At 46.2% G+C, this 19841-nt stretch overlaps 1 protein-coding gene across 5 annotated transcripts in view; it reads right to left on the reverse strand.

Moving 5' to 3' along the window:
• Nucleotides 1-3113: 3113 nt before the first annotated feature.
• Nucleotides 3114-19841, reverse strand: part of PARP16 (poly(ADP-ribose) polymerase family member 16) — a 40148-nt gene continuing 23420 nt past the window's right edge. The window contains exons 7-8 of one of the 5 annotated variants that reach the window (XM_072809170.1): nucleotides 19799-19834; nucleotides 16960-19289 (exon numbers count right to left, since the gene is read on the reverse strand). In XM_072809170.1, the coding sequence (XP_072665271.1) occupies nucleotides 19278-19289; nucleotides 19799-19834 (48 nt within the window). In that variant the 3' untranslated portion in view covers nucleotides 16960-19277. Of the gene's footprint in view, nucleotides 3210-16959; nucleotides 19839-19841 lie in introns of those variants that run through there. The other 4 variants (XM_072809172.1, XM_072809167.1, XM_072809168.1 and 1 more) reach the window with 4 other exon arrangements.

Here is a 19841-nt window from a genome sequence, read left to right on the forward strand (position 1 = left end):
AGAGATGGAGCCAAGAGAGCGAGGGATTATAGATATGGGGTGAGCAGAGATAAGAGAGCAAGATCCCAGAATGAATGGAAGGAATGGGAGCCAGGAACTGGGAGAAGCTGTAGAGATGGCAGCTTTCTCCTGCAAGGCTCAGCAAGCCAGCCAGTCAATATCAGGAGCTGAAAAGGTAGGCTCTAAGTGTGATACGGTGATGAGTTCAAGAGGACAAGGGTAGGGGTGCTTGGGTGGCTCTGTTGGTTGAGGTCTGACTTGTGATTTTGGCTCAGGTCATGATCTCATGGCTCATGGGATCAAGCCCTGCGTCCCCACTCTGACTAAGTGGGAGTCTGCTTGGGATTCCCTCTTTCCCTCTCCCTCTACCCCTCCCCCCAGTTGTACTCCCTCTCTCTCTAAATCTTCAGGGGAACTGAAAGAGGATAGGGATGCAAGGGAATCAGGGGTAGCAGTACTAGGTAGGGAGAGATTCAAATCACCCTCCAGGGATCCAGGACGGGGAAGAGGGAAGTGTGATGGGAGGGGACAAAAAGAGTGGGACCAGAGGTCTCTGGGAAATTAAAGAAGCCAAGGAGGAAGTGTCGAGGGATTAAGGTTGTCCACTAGTAGGAAGGCTATGTTGGGTGCAGGATTTGACATTTAAGGTTTCTAAGGAAGAGTACCTTATCCAAATTATTTAACCCCTCTAAGCCTCAGCCTCCTAATTTATGAAATGGGACTAAAATTCCTAATAAAAGTAGAAACATTTTTTCTCTCTCTGGATTATTGGAAAGAGGTAAGTGTAGTTTCTGGGACATGGTAGGTACTCCATGACCAGAAGGATAAAGGAAAGTTTATTACTTCTCCTTTATGGACCTAAATTTCCTAAGCCTTGCTCATTGTTGACTTAATCTGTCAGTTACAGAGAGAAGATAACATCTCTGACTGTATTATGAAATTTGTCCATTTTTATATTGCTTTCATTGCTTTTTCCTTTTGCTTTATCTATTTTGAAGTTATTACATGTATATGTGTTTTTAAAAGTTTGTTTATTTATTCGAGTAATCACTACACCCAGTGTGGAGCTTAAATTCACAGCCCCAAGATCAAGAGTCACATGCTCTTCCGACTGAGGCTGCCAGGCCAGGTGCCCCTAGATGTGTATAAATTTAAGATTATTCGGGCAGCCCAAGTGGCTCAGTGGTTTAGTGCCACCTTTAGCCCAGGGCCTGATCCTGGGGTCCCAGGATCGAGTCCCGCATCAGGCTCCCTGCATGGAGCCTGCTTCTCCCTCTGCCTGTGTCTCGATGCCTCTCTCTCTGTGTCTCATGAATAAATAAATAAAATCCTTAAAAAAAATTAAGACTATTCTTTTTGATGAATTGAACCTTTTATCATTATGAAGTGACCCTTGTGTTTCTCATAATGCCTTTTGTCTTAAAGAAAGTCTACTTTGACTAAAATTAACATAGATGTATAGCTTCCATTGATTAATGTTTGACAAATTTTTACTTTCAAACTTTCTGTGCTCTTATGTTTTAAATATGCCTCTTGTGAATATAAGCTTATGACTAGATTCATTACCTTGTCTAGTTTGGCAATTCTTTCTTTTAATTGAAGCTTAAATTCCATTTATATTTATTAAAACACTGATACATACACACATACATTTATGTATTTATTTATAGGTACGCATGTATGTATTTCTAACCTGTTATTTTTTATTTTCTACGTTTCTTTTTCTATTCTTTCTTGTTTTCTTATTTTTCTTTATTCCACTTTTCTCTTTAACTAATTTGCAAATTATACCTTTTTTGCTGTGTTTAGTGGTTACACTAGAAATTTCTGACATGCATATTTTATTTGTCTAAGTTTAAAGTTAATCAACATCTTTAATTTGTTCTTAAATAAAACAGGATGGAAGTGCCTGGGCTCAGTCAGTTAAGCATCTGACTCTTGCTTTCAGCTCAGGTCATGATCTCTGAATCATGGGATGAAGCCCTACCTCAGGCTCTATGCTCAGCGGAGAGTCTGCTTCAGAGTCTCTCTCCCTCTCCCTCTGCCTCCCCCCCCTCTAAAAATTAATTTAAAAAATTAAAAATTTTGTTTTCCCTCATACAGAACTGTTTTCCAAAGGAAGCTCATTGGCCTCGTGGGTGGCTCAGTTAAGTGTTTGCCTAAAGCTTAGGTCATGATCCTGGAGTCTGGGGATTGAGCCCTGAGTTAGGCTCCCTGCTAATGGGGAATCTGTTTCTTCCTCTGCCTCTCCCCCCACTAATGTTCTCTCTCTCATTTGCTCATTCTCTTTCTCTCAAATAAATAAATAAATAAATAAATAAGATCTTTACTTTAAAAAAAAGAAGGAAGCTCATTTAGGGTACCTAGTCCATTTTGTTACTACGAAAGGAAATGTCCTCAGTTTCTTAACCTAGAAATTGAGATAATTGAACTAGATCAGTAGTTCTTAGCACTTTGGGGACACACACCTCTTAAGAATCTGATAAAAATTAGAGCCTGGAAACTCTAACCCCAGGAAAATACACATATACATAGAGAAAAAGTGCTTCTGAAAGAGAAAAAGTGCTCCCCTGAAACCATGCATGGGCCCAAGATTAAGAACCCGCAGTGAAATGAATGTTCTCTGAAGTTCTTGCCAGAACTAACTTGTAATGACCATGCCTCACTCTGTACTCTGAGCAGAGAGTTTCCAGGAGTCTCCCTTTGGGTGGCTATGAGGAGTACAGACCTTTGAGGTTCTGAATTGGGGCTTCAGGGATCTCCAGGGCCTCCTGGGGAAGGAATAACTGAGAGCTGTCACCTGCAGAGCTGTCACCTGCATAGAGCTAAAGTGCAAGTGAGATTCCTCAACCAGATCTCTCCACCTTTATTCACTCAGGAAGTATCTATTGGACTCCATTCTAGCTATCTGCTGCTACATAGCAAATCATACCAAAACTTAGTAGCTTCTGTAATAATAACAATCATTTATTATTATCTCTCATGGCTCTAGGACTAACTGGGTTTGCTAGGTAACTCTCGCTCAGGTGTCTTCAGGCGGTTGTAGTCTGAAGGCAGTTAAGGCTGGAATCCTCTCAAAGCCTCCTCAGCACATGTCTCACAGTTGATGCTGGCTGTAGGTTAGATTTTCAGTGGAGTTTTTGGCTGAAGCATCTACATGTGGCCCGGGCATCTTCACAGCATGGAAACTGGGATCTAAAAGGGAACATCTGAAAAGAGTCGGCCAGGAGGAAGCCATATTAACTTTTTTATGGCCTAGCCTTCTATGTCCCAAAGCATCATTTCTGCCACATTCTGTTAATTATATGCAAGTCATTAGACCAGTTCTAATTTAAGGGAAGGTCAGCTAGACTCTATCTCTTGGTGGGAAGCGTGTCAAAAAATTTGCAGATATGTTTTAAAACCATTATATACCTCTTCTGTGTGCCAAGCACTGGACAAGGCACTTGGGATAGTGGTAAGTCACAAACCCTGCCCTAATGGTATTTACAGTCTAGTGGCAGAGATACATACTAATAAAATAGTGTTACAGATATGTATGCAATTGTAGACTTTGACAGTCCTATGAAAGAGGAATACAGGGAACCATGAGAAATTATATCACACATTTGTATGACATGGACCAGGGATCAAGGAAGACTTCCCCAAAGCAAAGACTTCTGAGCTGAGATCTGAAGCATTAGTGGATGCTAACTCTGTGAAGCGGGTTGAAGAAGGGCCTTCCAGGCAGAGAGAACAACAACCATTGGCCCTGGGACAGGAGGAAAGGTGGCCGGAGAGGCAGCTGGAGGCAAGACAGCAGAGGAGAGCAGTGTGAGACAAGCCTGCTGAGGTGGGCTGAGGCCAGGCCCTTGGGCTTTGTAGACTAGGCAAGGATATTAGTGTTTGGCCTTAAAGCTGCAGGAAGCTGTTGGGTAGGGTCACTAACTAGAATGATGTGAACAGACCTGCATCCTAAAAATCACTTTGACAACTGACTCTCTTACTTGACCCTCTTCTCAGGCACAGGAAGTTTTGCCATTTTGCATTATTAATTAGTCACTCCTTTGCATTATTAATTAGTCTGTCAGTTAGTTGGTATAGTTGAATAGTGGCCCCCAAAAGACATATCCACACCCTAATCCCCAGGACCTGTGAATATTACCTTATTTAGAAAAAAGGAGAAAGAAGAAAAAAGAAAAAAAGGTCTTTTTGAATGTAATTAAGCTCAGGATCTTGAGATTAGGAGATGATCCTTGATTATCTGGGTGGACCATAAATCCTATGACAAATGTTCCTTTTAAGGCTGAGGAAGAGGGATATTTGAAATGGACAGAATAGGAGGAAATAATGTGACCGTGGAGACAGAGATTGGAGTGGTATGGCTGCAAGCCCAGAAATGCCAACAGCTGCCAGAAGCTGTAAGAGTCAAGGAACGGATTGTCCCCTGGAGCCTTCAGAAGGAGTGTGGCCCTCCTGACACCTTGATTTCAGCCCAGTGATCTGGTTTTTGAACTTCTGCCTTCCAAAACTGTGGAAGAATAAATTTCTGCCTGTTTTAAGCCACTGTTTGTGGTAATTTGTTAGAGCAGCCAGAGGAAATGAATATAGTTGGGTACTTCTCTACTTGTTCCTTCCTGAGGGGCTTTGCAGGCTCCTTCAGGGGATTTCCGAGTGTTGGAATGCCCCCGTCTCAGTCCTCAGAGCTTTCTTTGTCTAGTCTTTCTCCCTGTGTGATTTCATCCATTCACTTGGCATCAAAGAACCACTTATTTCCTAATATCCTCCAAATTTTATCTCTACCCAGACTCTTCTCATGGAACCCAGCCATCTCTGCAGGTAGATGAAAAGAGACCTCTTGGGAGGCCTGGGTGCTCAGCGATTGAGCTTCTGCCTTTGGCTCAGGGCCTGATCCCGGATTCCCAGGATCGAGTCCCACATCGGGCTCCCTTGCATAGAGCCTGCTTCTCCTCCCTCTGCCTGTGTCTCTGCATGTCTTTCCGTGTCTCTCATGAATGAATAAATAACATCTTAAAAAAAAAAAAAAAGGAAAAGAAAAGAAAAGAGAACTCTTGTCCTCTGCCCTTTCCACTTCCCCACCCACAGATCTTCCTGGCCAGATGTCTTCAGCCACCCAGTGCTCAAGGTTTGGAAATATTGTAGCCATCCTCAATTTCTCCATTTCCCTCATGCCTTGTATATAACAACCGCCAGCAAATCTTGTTAAGTCTCAAAATGTTTCCCAAATCTGTCCACTCCCCCCCATTTCCACTGCCATCACAGTGGAAAGACGACTGCCCCAGGCTCCTAAGGACTCCCAGCTTCTACACTTAGGCCGCCACAGTCCCTTCTCACAGCAGCCAGAGTGAGTTCAAAAAACACACACAGGGGCACCTTAGTGGCTCAGTCAGTTAAGCAATGGGCTTCTTGATCTCAACTCAGATCTCGGTCTCAGGGTCATGAGTTCAAACCCCATGCTGGGTATGGAGTCTACTTTTTTTTTAAAGATTCATTTATTTATTCATGAGACACACACACACACACATACACACACACAGAGGCAGAGACACAGGCAGAGGGAGAAGCAGGCTCCATGCAGGGAGCCTGACGTGGCACTGGATCCCGGGACTCCAGGATCACACCCTGGGCGAAGGCAGGCGCTAAACCTTTGAGCAACCCAGGGATCCCTGGAGCCTACTTTAAAAAAGAAATTACACACACACAAATTAGATCAGACTGCAGTTTTCTTGAACAACTTTATTGAGATATTGTTGACATACAATTTTATTGTACACTTAAAGTATATACACTTGGATAAGTTTTGACATACGTATACACCCATGAACATAAAGAACATATTTATCATCCTAAAAGTTTCCTTGTGCTTCTTAGAAATCCAACCCTCCCTCCCCCACCTCCTATCCCCAGGCAACCACTTATCTGCTTTCTATAACTACAGACTAGTTGGCATTTTCTAGAACTTTACATAAATGAAATAGTATATTCTCCTTTTTGCATGTGGTTTAATGATTTTGAGATTCATCCATGTTGTCCACTGTATCAATAGTTTGTTTGCTTTTATTGTTGAATAGCGTTCCATTGTATGGATGTACCACAATTTGTTTAACCGTTCACCTGATGATAGATATTTGGGTTGTTCCCAGTTTCTAGCTGTCATATATAAAGCTGCATAAACATTCATGTGTGGACTTAATGGTAAATTCCTAGGGAAGGAAGGAATGGATCATGGAGGAGGTATTTTTTTTTTTTTTTGGAGGAGGTATTATATTTAACTTTTTGAGAAATTGCCAAACTGTTCTCTGAAGTGTTTATACAGTTTACATTCCCATAAGCCATGTAGAAGAGTTATAGCTTAAAAAAAAAAAGGCAGCCCCAGTGGCTCAGCAGTTCAGCGCCGCCTGCAGCCCAGGGCATGATCCTGGAGACCCGGGATCGAGTCCCACGTCAGGCTCCCTGCATGGAGCCTGCTTCTCCCTCTGCCTGTGTCTCTGCCTCTCTCTCTTTCTCCTCTGTGTATTCTAATGAATAAATACATAAAATCTTAAAAAAAAAGAAGTTATAGCTGTTCCACATGCTTGCCAACATGCTTGTTATAGTCAATTTCTTAATTTTAACTTTTCTAGTGAGTGTGCAGTGCTGTCTCATTGTGTTCTAATTTACATTTCACTGATAACCAAGAAAACATCTTTTCATGTGCTTATTTGCCATCTGTATATCTTCTTTGGAGAAATGTCTGTCCAAAATTTTTGCTGAGCTGCATATACTTTTAAAATATATTTTAGGTATAAATCCTTTGTTCTTTATGTATCCTGGGTATATAAAGAGGTTTTTAAAAAATATATTCTTAGGGACACCTGGATGGCTCAGCGATTGAGCATCTGCCTTCGGCTCAGGGTGTGATCCTGGGGCTCCCTGCATGGAGCCTGCTTCTGCTCCCTCTGCCTATGTCTCTGCCTCTCTCTGTCTCTCATGAATGAATGAATGAATGAATGAATGAATAAATATTTAAAATATATATATATATACATATATTCTAGATACAAGTCCTTTGTTGGATATATGTTTTGCAAATATTTTCTCCTACTGATGACTGTCTTTCACTTTTTTTATGGTATCTTCTAGAAATCAAAACTTTGTAATGAATTTAGTTTGTCAGCTTTTTCTTTCATTGCTTTTGTGTCATATCTAAGAATTCTTTGCCCAACCCCAAGTTATAAAGATTTTTCTCCTATGTTTTCTTCTAGAAGTTTTATAAATTTGCTCTTACATTTAGGTTTGTGATCCATTTTGAATTAGTTTTGTGTATGCTGTGAGGTAAGGGTAGAGGTTTATTTTTCTCCCGCACACAGATATCCAGTCGTTCCAGCACCATTTGTTGAAAAGATGATCTTTTCCCCAAAGTATTCAATCTTTTACCATTAACTATGACGTTAGCCTTAGGTTTTTCATAGATAACAGGTTGAGGGACTTCAGATTGAGGGAGTCCCCTGCTTTTCTTACTTTGCTGAGGGTTTTTATCAAGAATAAAATGTTGGATTTTGTCGAATCCTTTTCCTGCATCATTGAAGTGATCATATGTGTTTTTTTATTTTTAAGTTTGTTAATATGGTGAATTACATTAACTGATATTCAAATATTTATCCAACCTGATATTTCTCAATAAATCCCATTTAACTATTGAATTATCCTTTTATGCATTGCTGGATTTACTTGCTAGAATTTTTATTTTTACTTTTTGGCATTTGTGTTCCTAAAGGATATTGGTCTGTATTTTCTTTCCTTGGAATTTTTTTTTTTTAAGATTTTATTAATGAGAGACAGAGAGAGAGAGGGGGTGGGGGGGCAGAGACACAGGCAGAGGGAGAAGCAAGCTCCATGCAGAGAGCTCGACGTGGGACTCAATCCCGGGTCTCCAGGATCACGCCCTGGGCTGAAGGTGGCGCTGAACCGCTGAGCCACCCGGGCTGCCCACTTGGAATGTTTTGTCTGATTTTGCTATCAGACTAATACTGGCCTCATACAATAAGTTGGGAAGTATTCATTCCTCTTCAGTTTTCTGGAAGATTTTATATAAAACTGGTATTTTTTTCCTCCCTTAAATATTTGGTAGAATTCGCCAGTGAAGGCATCTAGGCCTGGAGTTTTCTTCACGGAAAGATTTTTAACTATAAATTTAATTTCTTTATTGGATATAAGGCTATTCATGTTATCTATCTCTTCTTGAGTATGTGTCACACTTTTGCTTAAAGCCCTTAGGGTTTCTCCAAACACTTACCTGAACTCTTGCTGTAGCTTACAAGGCCCTGTCTGGTCTCTTCCTGCCCTCCTTCCCAGGTTCATCTACATAGCACCTTCCCCTCACATACCATGTTTCAACCACATTGGTCTTCTGGTTATTCCAAGATTATGCTAAACTCTTTCCCAACTCAAGGCCTTGGCATCGCTTTTCCCTCTCTCTGGTAAGCTCTTCCACGGGCTCTTTATTCCATCCCTTAGGTCTCAGATTATGTGTCAAAGGGGTCTTCCCTGACTATTACATTCATGGTAGGGCCTGCTGGATACTCTCTCACGCAGAATCCTATTTACTTCCCATCCGTAATATATTTATCACATTCTGTCACCATTTTGTTTGCTTATTGTGAGCTCCCTAAGAGCAAACATCCTGTCTATCTTGTTCATTGCTGTATCCATTGCACCCAACATGAAACCTGGCACAAGTAAGGTGTTCAATGAGTCTTTTTTGACTAAGTGGACTCGCTTAGTGGGTCAGTCAGGCAGTGAGGCAGGCAGTAAGTTTTCTGTGAGCTTGCCTGTCAATCTGAGGTTTTTGGTCAGCATGGAGTAGGCCAGGCAGGGACCGAGTGTGCTGTTTGCTCAATGGAGTAGATCTGTGTCTGATGAGCCCTGATGTGAAGTCAGGCTAGGATTCTGGGGGGACACAAAGAAGTGAAAGCCTGAGGGCCACCCTAAGAAGCTTCTGGCCCACCTTTCTAGTTGGAGGTTCCCTGCTCCCGATTGCCCAGCCAGGAGGTGAAAGGGGGATGGGACAGGGCAAGTGGGGGAAGGCTGCAGAGTCTGGCCCAGTGGCTGGCAGCTGCTCCTCATCAACTCTGCCGCAGGCCTTTCAAGCCCCATAAAAGCCTCACCTGGCGACTGCAGTGCTCAGGAAAAGCCTATGCAAGAGACACAGAGAGAGCTTTATGGTTTCTTCCACCTCCTCCCCAACCTCCCAACCTCCCCTGACCTGGCCCTCTGCTCATGGAAAGTGCCCCACTGGACCTGGCTGCCTGGCCTAGGAGACACGCTGTGGTGCACGTTGCCCTTGCCTGTTCTCCACAGGGGCAGGACATGAGCCTGTACCTCCAGGAGCCACTTCTTGCAACTGAACCCATCCTAAGTGCCCCTTGTCATAGACCAGAGGGGCCCCAGCTCTCTAGAGGAAGAGACCTCGCATGGAATCTAGAGACTTCACAGTTAATCCAAGTTTCCCAAAGAACATCCCTGGCTATGGGTCCTGGTGTGGCTAGAGTCCCATCATAGATGAGTATGTGCAGGAGGGTGTCAGAGCTGCTTGTGTGGGAAGCAGCTGCTTGCAATAACTAGGCAGCAGCACCCAGGCGGCCAGCGATCCCTGATTCTCACTCCTGCTCACTGACAAACTCCATGACTAGGAGGCCCTGCTCTAGTGACATCATCTTCCTCACACACTGCTGAGGGAAATGAGCTCACGGCTGCCATCAGAGGCAGTCTGTTTACTTACAGGGACCCTGGCTGTCAGCAGCTCTTTGACTAGACATTCCCTATCCTAGCCAGCATGAAGCAGAAATTTCCTTAAACATATTATTTTGGCCTCAACCCACCACTTCCTCCCTTGCTTTCATTTTTTTTTCAAGAGGAAAAATCCCAGTTCTAGCCCCAAATTGAGTGGCTTAGAGGTGGTGGGGGAGCGATCACAAGGACCCCCCCAGAGGACCTTTTGGAGATTACGTTGCTCCCACCTCCCCAGTAATCCCAGGAGCCGGGAGATCTTCAAACCAATTCTCCCGCACCCGCTGTGCATGGGATCAGAGGGATGGCCGCCATGACCTCAAGGGCAGACCCTCTCCTTCACCATCTCCCTCATGGCCTCAGCTACCCTGAGCTCATACTCAAAGCATTTCCCAATTCAGCAACCCTGGCCAGGCCCTGGACCCCTCCCTCATTCCCTTCGGGTCAGGGATATTTCAGGAGAGCCCAAGAGCCGCCAGTTTTCACAGGTTCCAGGGGATTCCCAAGATGGTCACCCCCACCAGCCATGGCTGAGAGGCACTGTCACTTGTCCCTCCCCAATTCTCTTCATAGTGTTCCTGCTGGAACTCAGCCATTCTAGGGACCTTGAGAGGACAGGAGTCATTGAGGGGGCTCCGTAGGCACCCCAGTGCTTCGAGATCCCAAGGCTAGCTGTGCCAGCAGCAGAGCGATGCCCTCCCAGGAATATCAATCACAGGAGACAGGTGCCCTCTGCCTAGCTGGATCTGCCCACTATTGGGGCTGGTCAGGCAGGCCCAGACACGCTGGGGAGCCTGAGGCCTTACCTGACCCAGCCCTGCCCGGAAGCTTGATCCTACTTAGCTCAGCATCCTACAGCACCAGGGAGGGGCTCAGGGGCAAAATCAGGTCAGAAGACGCTGGTGAACCTGCGCTTCATAGCACTTGACCTAAGACAGAGAAAATGTCAAGGGTCCACATCGGAGAATGGGATAGAAGGCATGGCTCACACACAGATCTGGAGTGGCAGCTTAGAAGGCACTGGTTTTCTCATCCAACTGTCCTTGCCACCATCCCCCACCCTCAACAAGGCCAGAACTCCCTAAACATATGGTCCCAATCATTGCAATCAATCAAGATGTCTACTGAATCCAGAATTTGTAAGGTATGGAAGCTGGAAAGAGCCTTGACAAGGACAGAAGCCAATATTTATTGAACATCTAATGTGAACCTGACAGTACTCAACACTGTATGCACATTATTTTATTTAATCCTCATAACTCTAAGGGAAATTAAGTAACTCTAAAGGAGACACAGCAAGGCACCTGGGTGGTTCAGTTGGTTAATTCAGCTCAAGTCATGATCTTGGAGCTGTGGGATTAAGCCCAGCTTAGGGCTCCACACTCAGCAGGGAGTCTGCTTCTCTCCCTCTGGCCCTTCCCTGCTCTCTCTCTAAAATAAGTAAATATATCTTTAAAAAAATAATAAAGTAGACACAGCTGGTATACGGCAGAGCTGGGATTCAAACTCAATTCTGTCCGAACCCACAATTCTACAGTTAAGCATTCCTCTATTTGACTTCTGGAGAATAATTAACTCAGGAAATTAATTACACTCCTATAAACCAAGCAAGGCCTGTAAGTTAAAGACATGGTAACACAGTCCTCCATTCTACAGGTGAGGAAAATGAGGCCAGATCACAGAGTCTTTTTTTTTCTTAAGATTTTATTTATTTAATCACAAGAGACACACAGAGAGAGGCAGAGACACAGGCAGAGGGAGAAGCAGGCTCCATGCAGGGAGCCCGATGTGGGACTCGATCCCAGCTCCAGGATCATGCCCTGGGCCAAAGGCAGACTCACTTAGGCCCTGAGCCACCAGGGGTCCCTCACAGAGTGAGTCTTAAATTGAGCATAGGACAGTGGCTTGAACTCAGATCAGTGCCCCTTGTTCTGTGTTGTTGAATTCCAGCACAGGAGTCAGAGGAGTTGGGAATTCAAAATCAAACCCAGCCCTCTGGCTTATTGGGATTAAGTATCTTATTTAACAGTTTGTTGTTGTGACTTATAATATTTAAATATTTAGATATACGAATGTAAGCCTTCATTTGTACTCTTGCCCTGGTTCTTGCAAATGTTAGGTGCTGCCTTGGAAACCTTTCTAAATTCCCAGTGCCCAGTGCTCATGGAGCAAGCACTTTACAAATGGCTGCTAATAAATGAGAAAATCATTTTGTGAATGAATTGAATGAGTGAATGAAGACTTCTGCACAAATGTAAATAGACAGGCATACACCCTTTTAGGCACTCACCCACACATTATCGACAAATATCTACCCATGCTCCCAGAGACACATATGCCTAATCTTACATCTAGAAAGATGGGTACATGTTTATACCAAAATAACCTAAATGCCACAATGCATACTCCCACGGAAACATGTTGGCAGGCGTAGACCTGACTCATTTGTGCAGAGGCCCCCACATTCCTTTGCACATACCCACATACATAAGCTTACGCAGAGATGTGGGCTCACAGATATCCTGGCAAACACATAAGTACACGCTTTCCCGCCGAGGAACCCAGCTCCAACCAGAAATGCAGCCAGCCAGACATACGGTCACATAAACTCACACTGATACATGCAGCTAGACAAAGCTATAGGGCTGAGACAGACTGGGAGCGAGACACCTGTCCACAGAGACCCCTGGGCTCCCACACTGTCTGCCTCCTTCCCCCTCTGTCTGCGGCCAGAGGGAGCTCCTAGAGGAATTCCTTCTGCAGACTGGCTAGGAAAGGCTGCTGTCTCTCCTCCTCCGCAATCCCAGGCCAGAGTCCTACAGCAGAGAAGCAGATGGTGTGTGCTGGGGGTGCTCCCCCTTGCCAAGGACTCTGGCTTCCACACATGGTGTGTGCTGGGGGTGCTCCCCTTTGCCAAGGACTCTGCCCTCTGTCCCCGGGCACCGCCCATAGCCTGCCAAGCCCAGGCTGGGCACTGGCCTCTGAACAGTAACAGAGCCCCACTCAGGTCTTGCTGCCCCAGCTCTGCTCCCAAAAGCATGATTTAGGAGGGGCTGGTGAACAGTGCTTTTCCAGAGGCCTTACTTCCTCAGGAAATGGCTCGGCCACAAGCCTGATCTCCAAAACAGGCGTAGGATGAAAACACCTCTGCTCCTCTCCAAAAACATGGGCCGCCCCTCTCACTCAGAGCCCCTCTGCCATTCCAGCCACACCATCCACAGCATCCACAGCGGATAGCAGTGAAAGGTCCAGCGTCTGGTCCTGCTTCTGTTGCTGACTCACTGCGTCCTCCTCCATAAAATGAACCATTTGGGTGTGATGCCTTCAGATGTAGCTAGAATGATATAGGAGTCTCAAATTCCCCAGGCAGTCTCTGGGGAAGGGTGAGAGGCTCCAACCCCTGGGGCCAGTGGCCTGGTGTGGGCCTCCTCTTAAGTCACAGGGCCATTATTACAAGCACAGAGCTTGTGCCAGGAGTGGCTTGAAATCGAGGTGCCTCATGCTGAGGCAAAATGAGGACTCAGGCAAGAGAATGTCCCGTGTGGCCTGGAGACAGTGACCTCTCCTCTCTTTTTCCACCCTCTCACCAGGTTCGCCAAGCCTCTGCTGGAGGTGGATGCAGGGCTGCAGCCCCACCCAACTGGGTGGGCCGAGAGACAGGAATGCTGCTCAGCACAGCTGGCCGGACAGGGGAGACTGTTTATTCTCTGCTGTCGGGAACATCCCAGACAATCAGGGGGATTTGGCTGCTGGCAGCCCCTGCATTTGAGGACTCCAAGGAGTCAGCTTAATCAGAGCAGGATGATGGCCCGAGCTCCAAGAAGGCAGCAGGGGTGGAAGAGAGGGCCCACCCCTCCCTGCCCCACATTCTATGCCATGTGCCTCTGAGCTCACCTCCTGGGCCTGCAGCGATGGGCGGGAAGGTGAATGGAGCTGAACCCTGAGCTCTTGCTAATAGTGTGGTTGTCGGGTGAGACCTCCTATGGTCCCCCTCCCAACACCCCAGGTGCCCCCAGCTTATGAGTTGGGAGACATGGCAGGGCCTAGGAAGGGAGCTCATTTCTGCAGCCCCCAGACTTAGTATTGCCCATTCCAACCTCCCTACACCAGCCTGGATCCTTCTTGCTCATACAGCCCGTAGAAGCTGCAGCCTTGTGCTTATCTGCCTTTCTTATTACTCTAGCTCCAGAGTCGGCTTTGGTGTGGCCTCTTTCGGGCCTTTTCACCTTGGGCAAGTCACCTCTCCAGGTCTGGTTCTTCTGTAAAAGAAAGATTATGGTATCCGTCTTACAAGGATCCTGTGAAGATTAAGTAATTCTTTCAATACACCCACCATGCAGGAGGCATTGGAGAAATGGTAGTGCCTTTCTCTCCCATTCTTTGTGTTGAGCAGACCCAACTTCTGGTCTTCCTGAGGGCCAGGCCCCTCCAGTGTAGCTTACATCTGCCCTGGTCGCATTACCTATTGATGCTCCCAGATCTGAGTGCCCTGGGGTTCTTTAGGCTGGAAGCCTTTCTGGAGCAGAGTCCAAGTTGACCCAAGGAGGCCCTTGATGCCAAAGCTACAGAAGACCCCAGAATACAGTGCGTTTTTGGTGTGTTTTGCCCATTTCTCATTTTGCACAGGTCTGAGTGCCTTGTCCAAGTGTGTGTGTGGGGGGGGGGGGGCGGGGAGGGTGTCAAGAAAAATTCATCAATCCTGACTCATTGGTTTGGAATTCATCTTTCTATGTATTTAATAAAGGGTTGACACCAAAAATAATGAAGTTCCAGGATGGCAAAGGGTGTTAGTTAAGGACTTCTCCCCACTGTATCCCCACAAGATCCAATTTAAACTCTTAAATAAAAAGAATTTACTGGTTGCACAGTGAGAAGTCCAGCTTTAGGCACAACCCAACTCAGTACTCAACATCATCAGGACTCCGTTTCTCTTCCTCTCTTGGCTCTGCTCTCCATTGAGTAACACCAGGACCAGACTCTCATGGAGGAAGGAGGTAGGGTGGGGGTGGGGGTCAAGGGTAGCGAGTCGCAGGGTGGGGGGTACTGGCCAACGCAAGAGCCTCTTTCCCAGCAGCCCCTGCAAAAAACTTAGTCTCCTATTGGGGCACATGTTGGCATCTGAGCCAGTCACAAAGGCCATAGGAATGCAGCCTGCTGATTGGCTGAGGCCTGTGCTAGTTTTAAATCCCTGTTGGTCTCTGACAGGCAATGTGTTACCAGGCCTTTTTGGGATAGCCAATATTTGCCTAAGAATGGTAAAACTACATCTTTAAGCCGATCTGTAATCCATACTTCCCAGGAATTCAGACTGGCCTTGCCTCCTTCCTGTCCCCACTAGTGGACACCCGGGTCTTCCCTTGGCTACACGGGTATTGAAGTCTGACTCCAGTGGCTCAGGCCTTCCCTCTCTCCCACTGCCCACCTCAGATCTCTTGCCCTTGAACCTCCAGTGGTTGCTTTCTCTTTACCACCACTCTTCCCCGGCTCATTCCTAAATCCTGTTCTTAGAAAAGACTATTACCAGGGATCCCTGGGTGGCGCAGCGGTTTGGCGCCTGCCTTTGGCCCAGGGCGCGATCCTGGAGACCCGGGATCGAATCCCACATCGGGCTCCCGGTGCATGGAGCCTGCTTCTCCCTCTGCCTGTGTCTCTGCCTCTCTCTCTCTCTCTCTGTGTGACTATCATAAAAAAAAAAAAAAAAAAAGACTATTACCAGTCACTTACATGTGTGTATGAATACGCATCAGATCAGTAGCTTAATCTTTCTTTTTTATTTGTTTATTCATGAGAGACACAGAGAGAGAGGCAGAGACATAGGTAGAGGGAGAAGCAGGCTCCCTGAGGGGAGCCTGATGTGGAACTCGATCCCAGGACCGCAGGAACATAACCTGAGCCAAAGGCAGGTGCTCAACCACTGAGCCACCCAGGTGCCCTACAGGACTACTTGCATTTTAACTCTGAGCCTTGGGCAGCCTGGTTGGCTCAGAGGTTTAGCACCTGACTTCAGCCCGGGGTGTGATCCTGGAGACCCGGGATCGAGTCCCGCGTCGGGCTCCCTGCATGGAGCCTGCTTCTCCCTCTGCCTATGTCTCTGCCTCTCTGTGTCTCTCATCAACAAATAAAATCTTTAAAATAAAATTTTAACTTTGAGCCTTTTCTGTAAAATAAAAGGCTCTGTCCTGCCCCCCTTACCCCTCTGCCCGACTACTCCGAAAAGGTAGAGAGAGCAAATGGGAGTCTGAAATCAAGCATCCAAAGTCCACAGCTTTTCCTGAAATGCTTGCCCATCCACATGCATTTCTTCTCAAGTCTAATAACTTCAATCACTTTTGCTGACACTCAATCATTATTCTTTGCTATGGCAGGAAGTTTCTTGCATCTTCTCCTCTATTTATTCTCTCAACAAACTTTTCTTGAGTATCCACCATATTTTAGATACTTGGATATACCAAGACAGCCTGGACCCTGCCCTCAGACAGCTTGCAGTTGAATTTGAATGCAGGAAACATCACCTTCACCACCAGATTTTTAACACACAAAAATACCAGTGCCTGGTATGCCGTAGGTATTCAGTAAGTGCTGCTTCCCCTCCGCAGGGCTGCATGATGTGGAAAACACTGGAAATTTTCTAAAATCCTTTCCAGGTGGACAGGAGTGCCAACAGGAGTGGGTGGGGATGGTGGTTTCTATCTTGCTTCAGAATGTCATGATTTGTTTTGGATGTTCCAAATGTCAGGTTGGAGATCATACAAAGGAGAGGGGCTTATTCTAACCAGATCAGGGCTAGAGGCAGCCCAGGACACTGTCTCCCTGGTACACAGCCCCAGACAGTTTGGAAACAAACAGAAACCAATCCAAAGGAGGGAGACTGACAAAAGCAAAAACAAACAAAGGCCAAGAGATGGAAAACTCACGAGGTGGGGTAGGGTGGAAAGGAGGGGAGCAAGGAGAGAGATGGGTAGGGGCTGTGGAGGGGGCTGAGGAAGGGCATGATCCTGTGGTTTTGTGTGTGAGAGAAGCTGAACCCAGCTCCCCACAACCAGCCCAGGAATCACCATGGCAACGGGGAGGGTGAGTGCAGCTGATTTCAAGCCAACACAAACCTCCAGGGCTTAGTGGCAGGAATGGGCTCAGATGCATGGGGTCATGTTCTAAAGAAAAAGATCTGAATTGGTCTTTTTAAGCCACAAACTGCTTACCCACTCCTGGTTTTGTAGGCAGTCGGTGTTTAATGAAATGAATTAATCAGAAACAAGAGTGAACCACATTCCTACTCCATGTCTCTCTCACATACACATGTACACTTATCAAAAGCCCACAGAGTAAAACCTCTTCCCTTTGTGGGGCGGAAACTGACGGCTCATTGATTCTTGGCACTTCCTAGAAGCAGGGACCTAACCTGTGGGAATTCTATTTGCCACCCCTCCCCCAAGCTCCCCCCCTCCCATAGCGGCATTAGTGACAGAGGGTTGATGGGGTTACTTCACAAGACCAAGGCAGCTGGGGCTCCCATGTGAGGTGGCTCCAACTGAACCACCATCTGGTCTCCTCTGCCATCAGTGGCCCAGAAGGGATTTGTCAGCAAGCAGACTGCTTCTTGGGGTGCCGGGGCGGCTCAGTCAGTTAAGCATCTGCCTTCCGCTCAGGTCATGATCCTGGGGTCTTGGGATGGAACCCTGAATCGGACCCCCTGCTCAGTAGGGAGCCTGCTTCTCCTTCTCCCTCTACGGTTCCCCCTCCTTGTGCTTGCTTTCTCTCTCCATCAAATAAATAAAATCTTAAAAAAAAAAAAAAAAAAAAGGAGACTGCTTCTTCCTGCTCCACGAAAATGTGTAACAGAGCCCCCTGAGCTCCCAAACCCCAGCACCCAAACTAGCTCTTTCTTGGAGCTGACTGGCCTATGCGGTCTGCCTTAGATGTCAGGTTGGAGCTAAACAGAACTATAAATCTTTGTCTCCTGACTACTTCTCCATTCCCAGCGACCCAGGGATCTCACGTTGTTACCCATTACCCTAGTCCAGGGTTGACTGATCCATTGGGCATTGTAGGCAAAGGGCCTAGAGTCCGCATTATAAAAAATATTTTAATTTCGTTTAAAATCCAAAGGAAAAAAACAAGCTTGTAAGCAGAAGCAAACATTTTAGTATTTAATAGTAATATATTCATCTTTATACCAACACAATCATAAAACATAATCTTTTTTAAAGATTTTATTCATTCGAGAAAGAGACAGAGGGAGCACAAGCAGAGGGAGAGGGACAAGTAGACTCTCCGTGACCCCAAGACCCTGAGATGATGCCCCAAGCCAAAGTCAGATGCTTAACCGACTGAGCCACCCAGGCACCCCATAAAATATAATTTTAGATACTTTTATTGAGGAAGGAGTCCAGGAAGGCAAAAAAAGGACACTAAGTCATAAAGGAGTTCTGTCCTAATCTTCCTTTCTGCTCATTTCAACCGTCCAGACTCCAGGGATTTCCTTTGCCATATCAAAATGTACCTGTCCAACGGCCCCCACTAGCCTAGGAGGTCCTGGAGGATAGGACCGTTCTTTATTCACCCTCATGTCCCCATCATATGCTCTATGCCTGCTCCACGCTCATTATCAGGTATTGCACTGACCCTGCTCCACACTGAGGGTGTGGGGGGAGAGCAGAAACCTCAGGGGAAAAAAAAAGGCTAGGTTTTAAATAGATATTGCCTGAGAATTGCTGGAAACTGTGCACAACATTTCACATCTATGCAGTCGGACTTTGTCCACATCCCCCGGGGCTGAGCTCTGATGAAACTGTTCCTACCAAATTCACCAACAATCTCCAACTCAGTAAATCCAGTGGATACTCTGAAGTATAATGTTGACTGCTCGGCAGCATTTGATGCTGCTCACCAAGACTTCCCTTTTGGCTTCCATGACACTTTGCTGTTTGGGTTTCCTATTTCCCTGGACATTGCTGCTAGGTCTCCTCTGCATGCTCATTCCCTCCGCAGGGCCATTAAAAACTAATAACAGCAGCTGAAATACACCAGCTATATTTGCTCTGTGATGAGCCCTACTTTGTCAGTTCTTTTAATCCTCAAAATCACACTAAATCTATTCTGCAACCACAAGCCAAAGTGATCTTACCAGGAACCAAACCCAATCCTATTATTTCCTTCCTTAAAACTTAATGGCTCTCCTTGGCCCATAGCGTTGGCAGTTTTTCATATCTAGCCCCTACCCACCTCTCCAGCCCCATTTCTCACCACAGTCTCTTTCTGAGTGACTTTCCTGCCTTTAGCTTCTCCAGTGAGAACTCTAGGTCTTCACATGTGCTGCTCCCACTGCCTGAAACACTCTTCCTCCATCTCTTAGCCTAACACAGATGGCTCTGTCAGGTGTCAGTTGAACATCACCTCTTCTGGTAGGCCAGGGGAGCCGTCGAGGATGATGGTTATGAGAACAGCTCCCAGCTCTATACCACTTCCAATGACCAGGTAGCCTTGGGCAAGCTATGAAACTCTCCGGGACTTCAATATCTCATCTGTTGTCAGGATGAAAGAAATCAGTACCCATAGGTGTTCTGCAGTGCTACATGTTGACTGCTGTATTTCCTGACCCCAGACTATGTTAGGCTCCTTGCCAAGTATTTCCCAAAACTCCTTTATAATACCATATAATCCAGGGATCCCTGGGTGGCTCAGCAATTTAGCACCTGCCTTTGGCTCAAGGTGCGATCCTGGAGTCCCGGGATCGAGTCCCACGTTGGGCTCCCAGCATGGAGCCTGCTTCTCCCTCTGCCTGTGTCTCTACCTCTCTCTCTCTCTATGTCTATCATGAATAAATAAATAAAATCTTTTTTTAAAAAATAATAATACCATATAATCCAACCTCATTCCTGAGAATGCCTGTCTATATTCCCACCTTGCCAGACCTCAACTCCAGGAGGGCAGGGACCTTTTGACCTTGGTCCCGGGAGCTCCTATTTCTAACGCTTGGCACATGGTAGGTGTTCATATGTGTTCAATCAATGATGAGAAATCTAATACCTACCAGATATCCAGGTGATACATGCTGTTCAGCAAACCACTACCTC

This window comes from Canis lupus, chromosome 32 (genome assembly GCF_048164855.1).
Source record: "Canis lupus baileyi chromosome 32, mCanLup2.hap1, whole genome shotgun sequence".
Taxonomy (NCBI): Eukaryota; Metazoa; Chordata; class Mammalia; order Carnivora; family Canidae; genus Canis; species Canis lupus.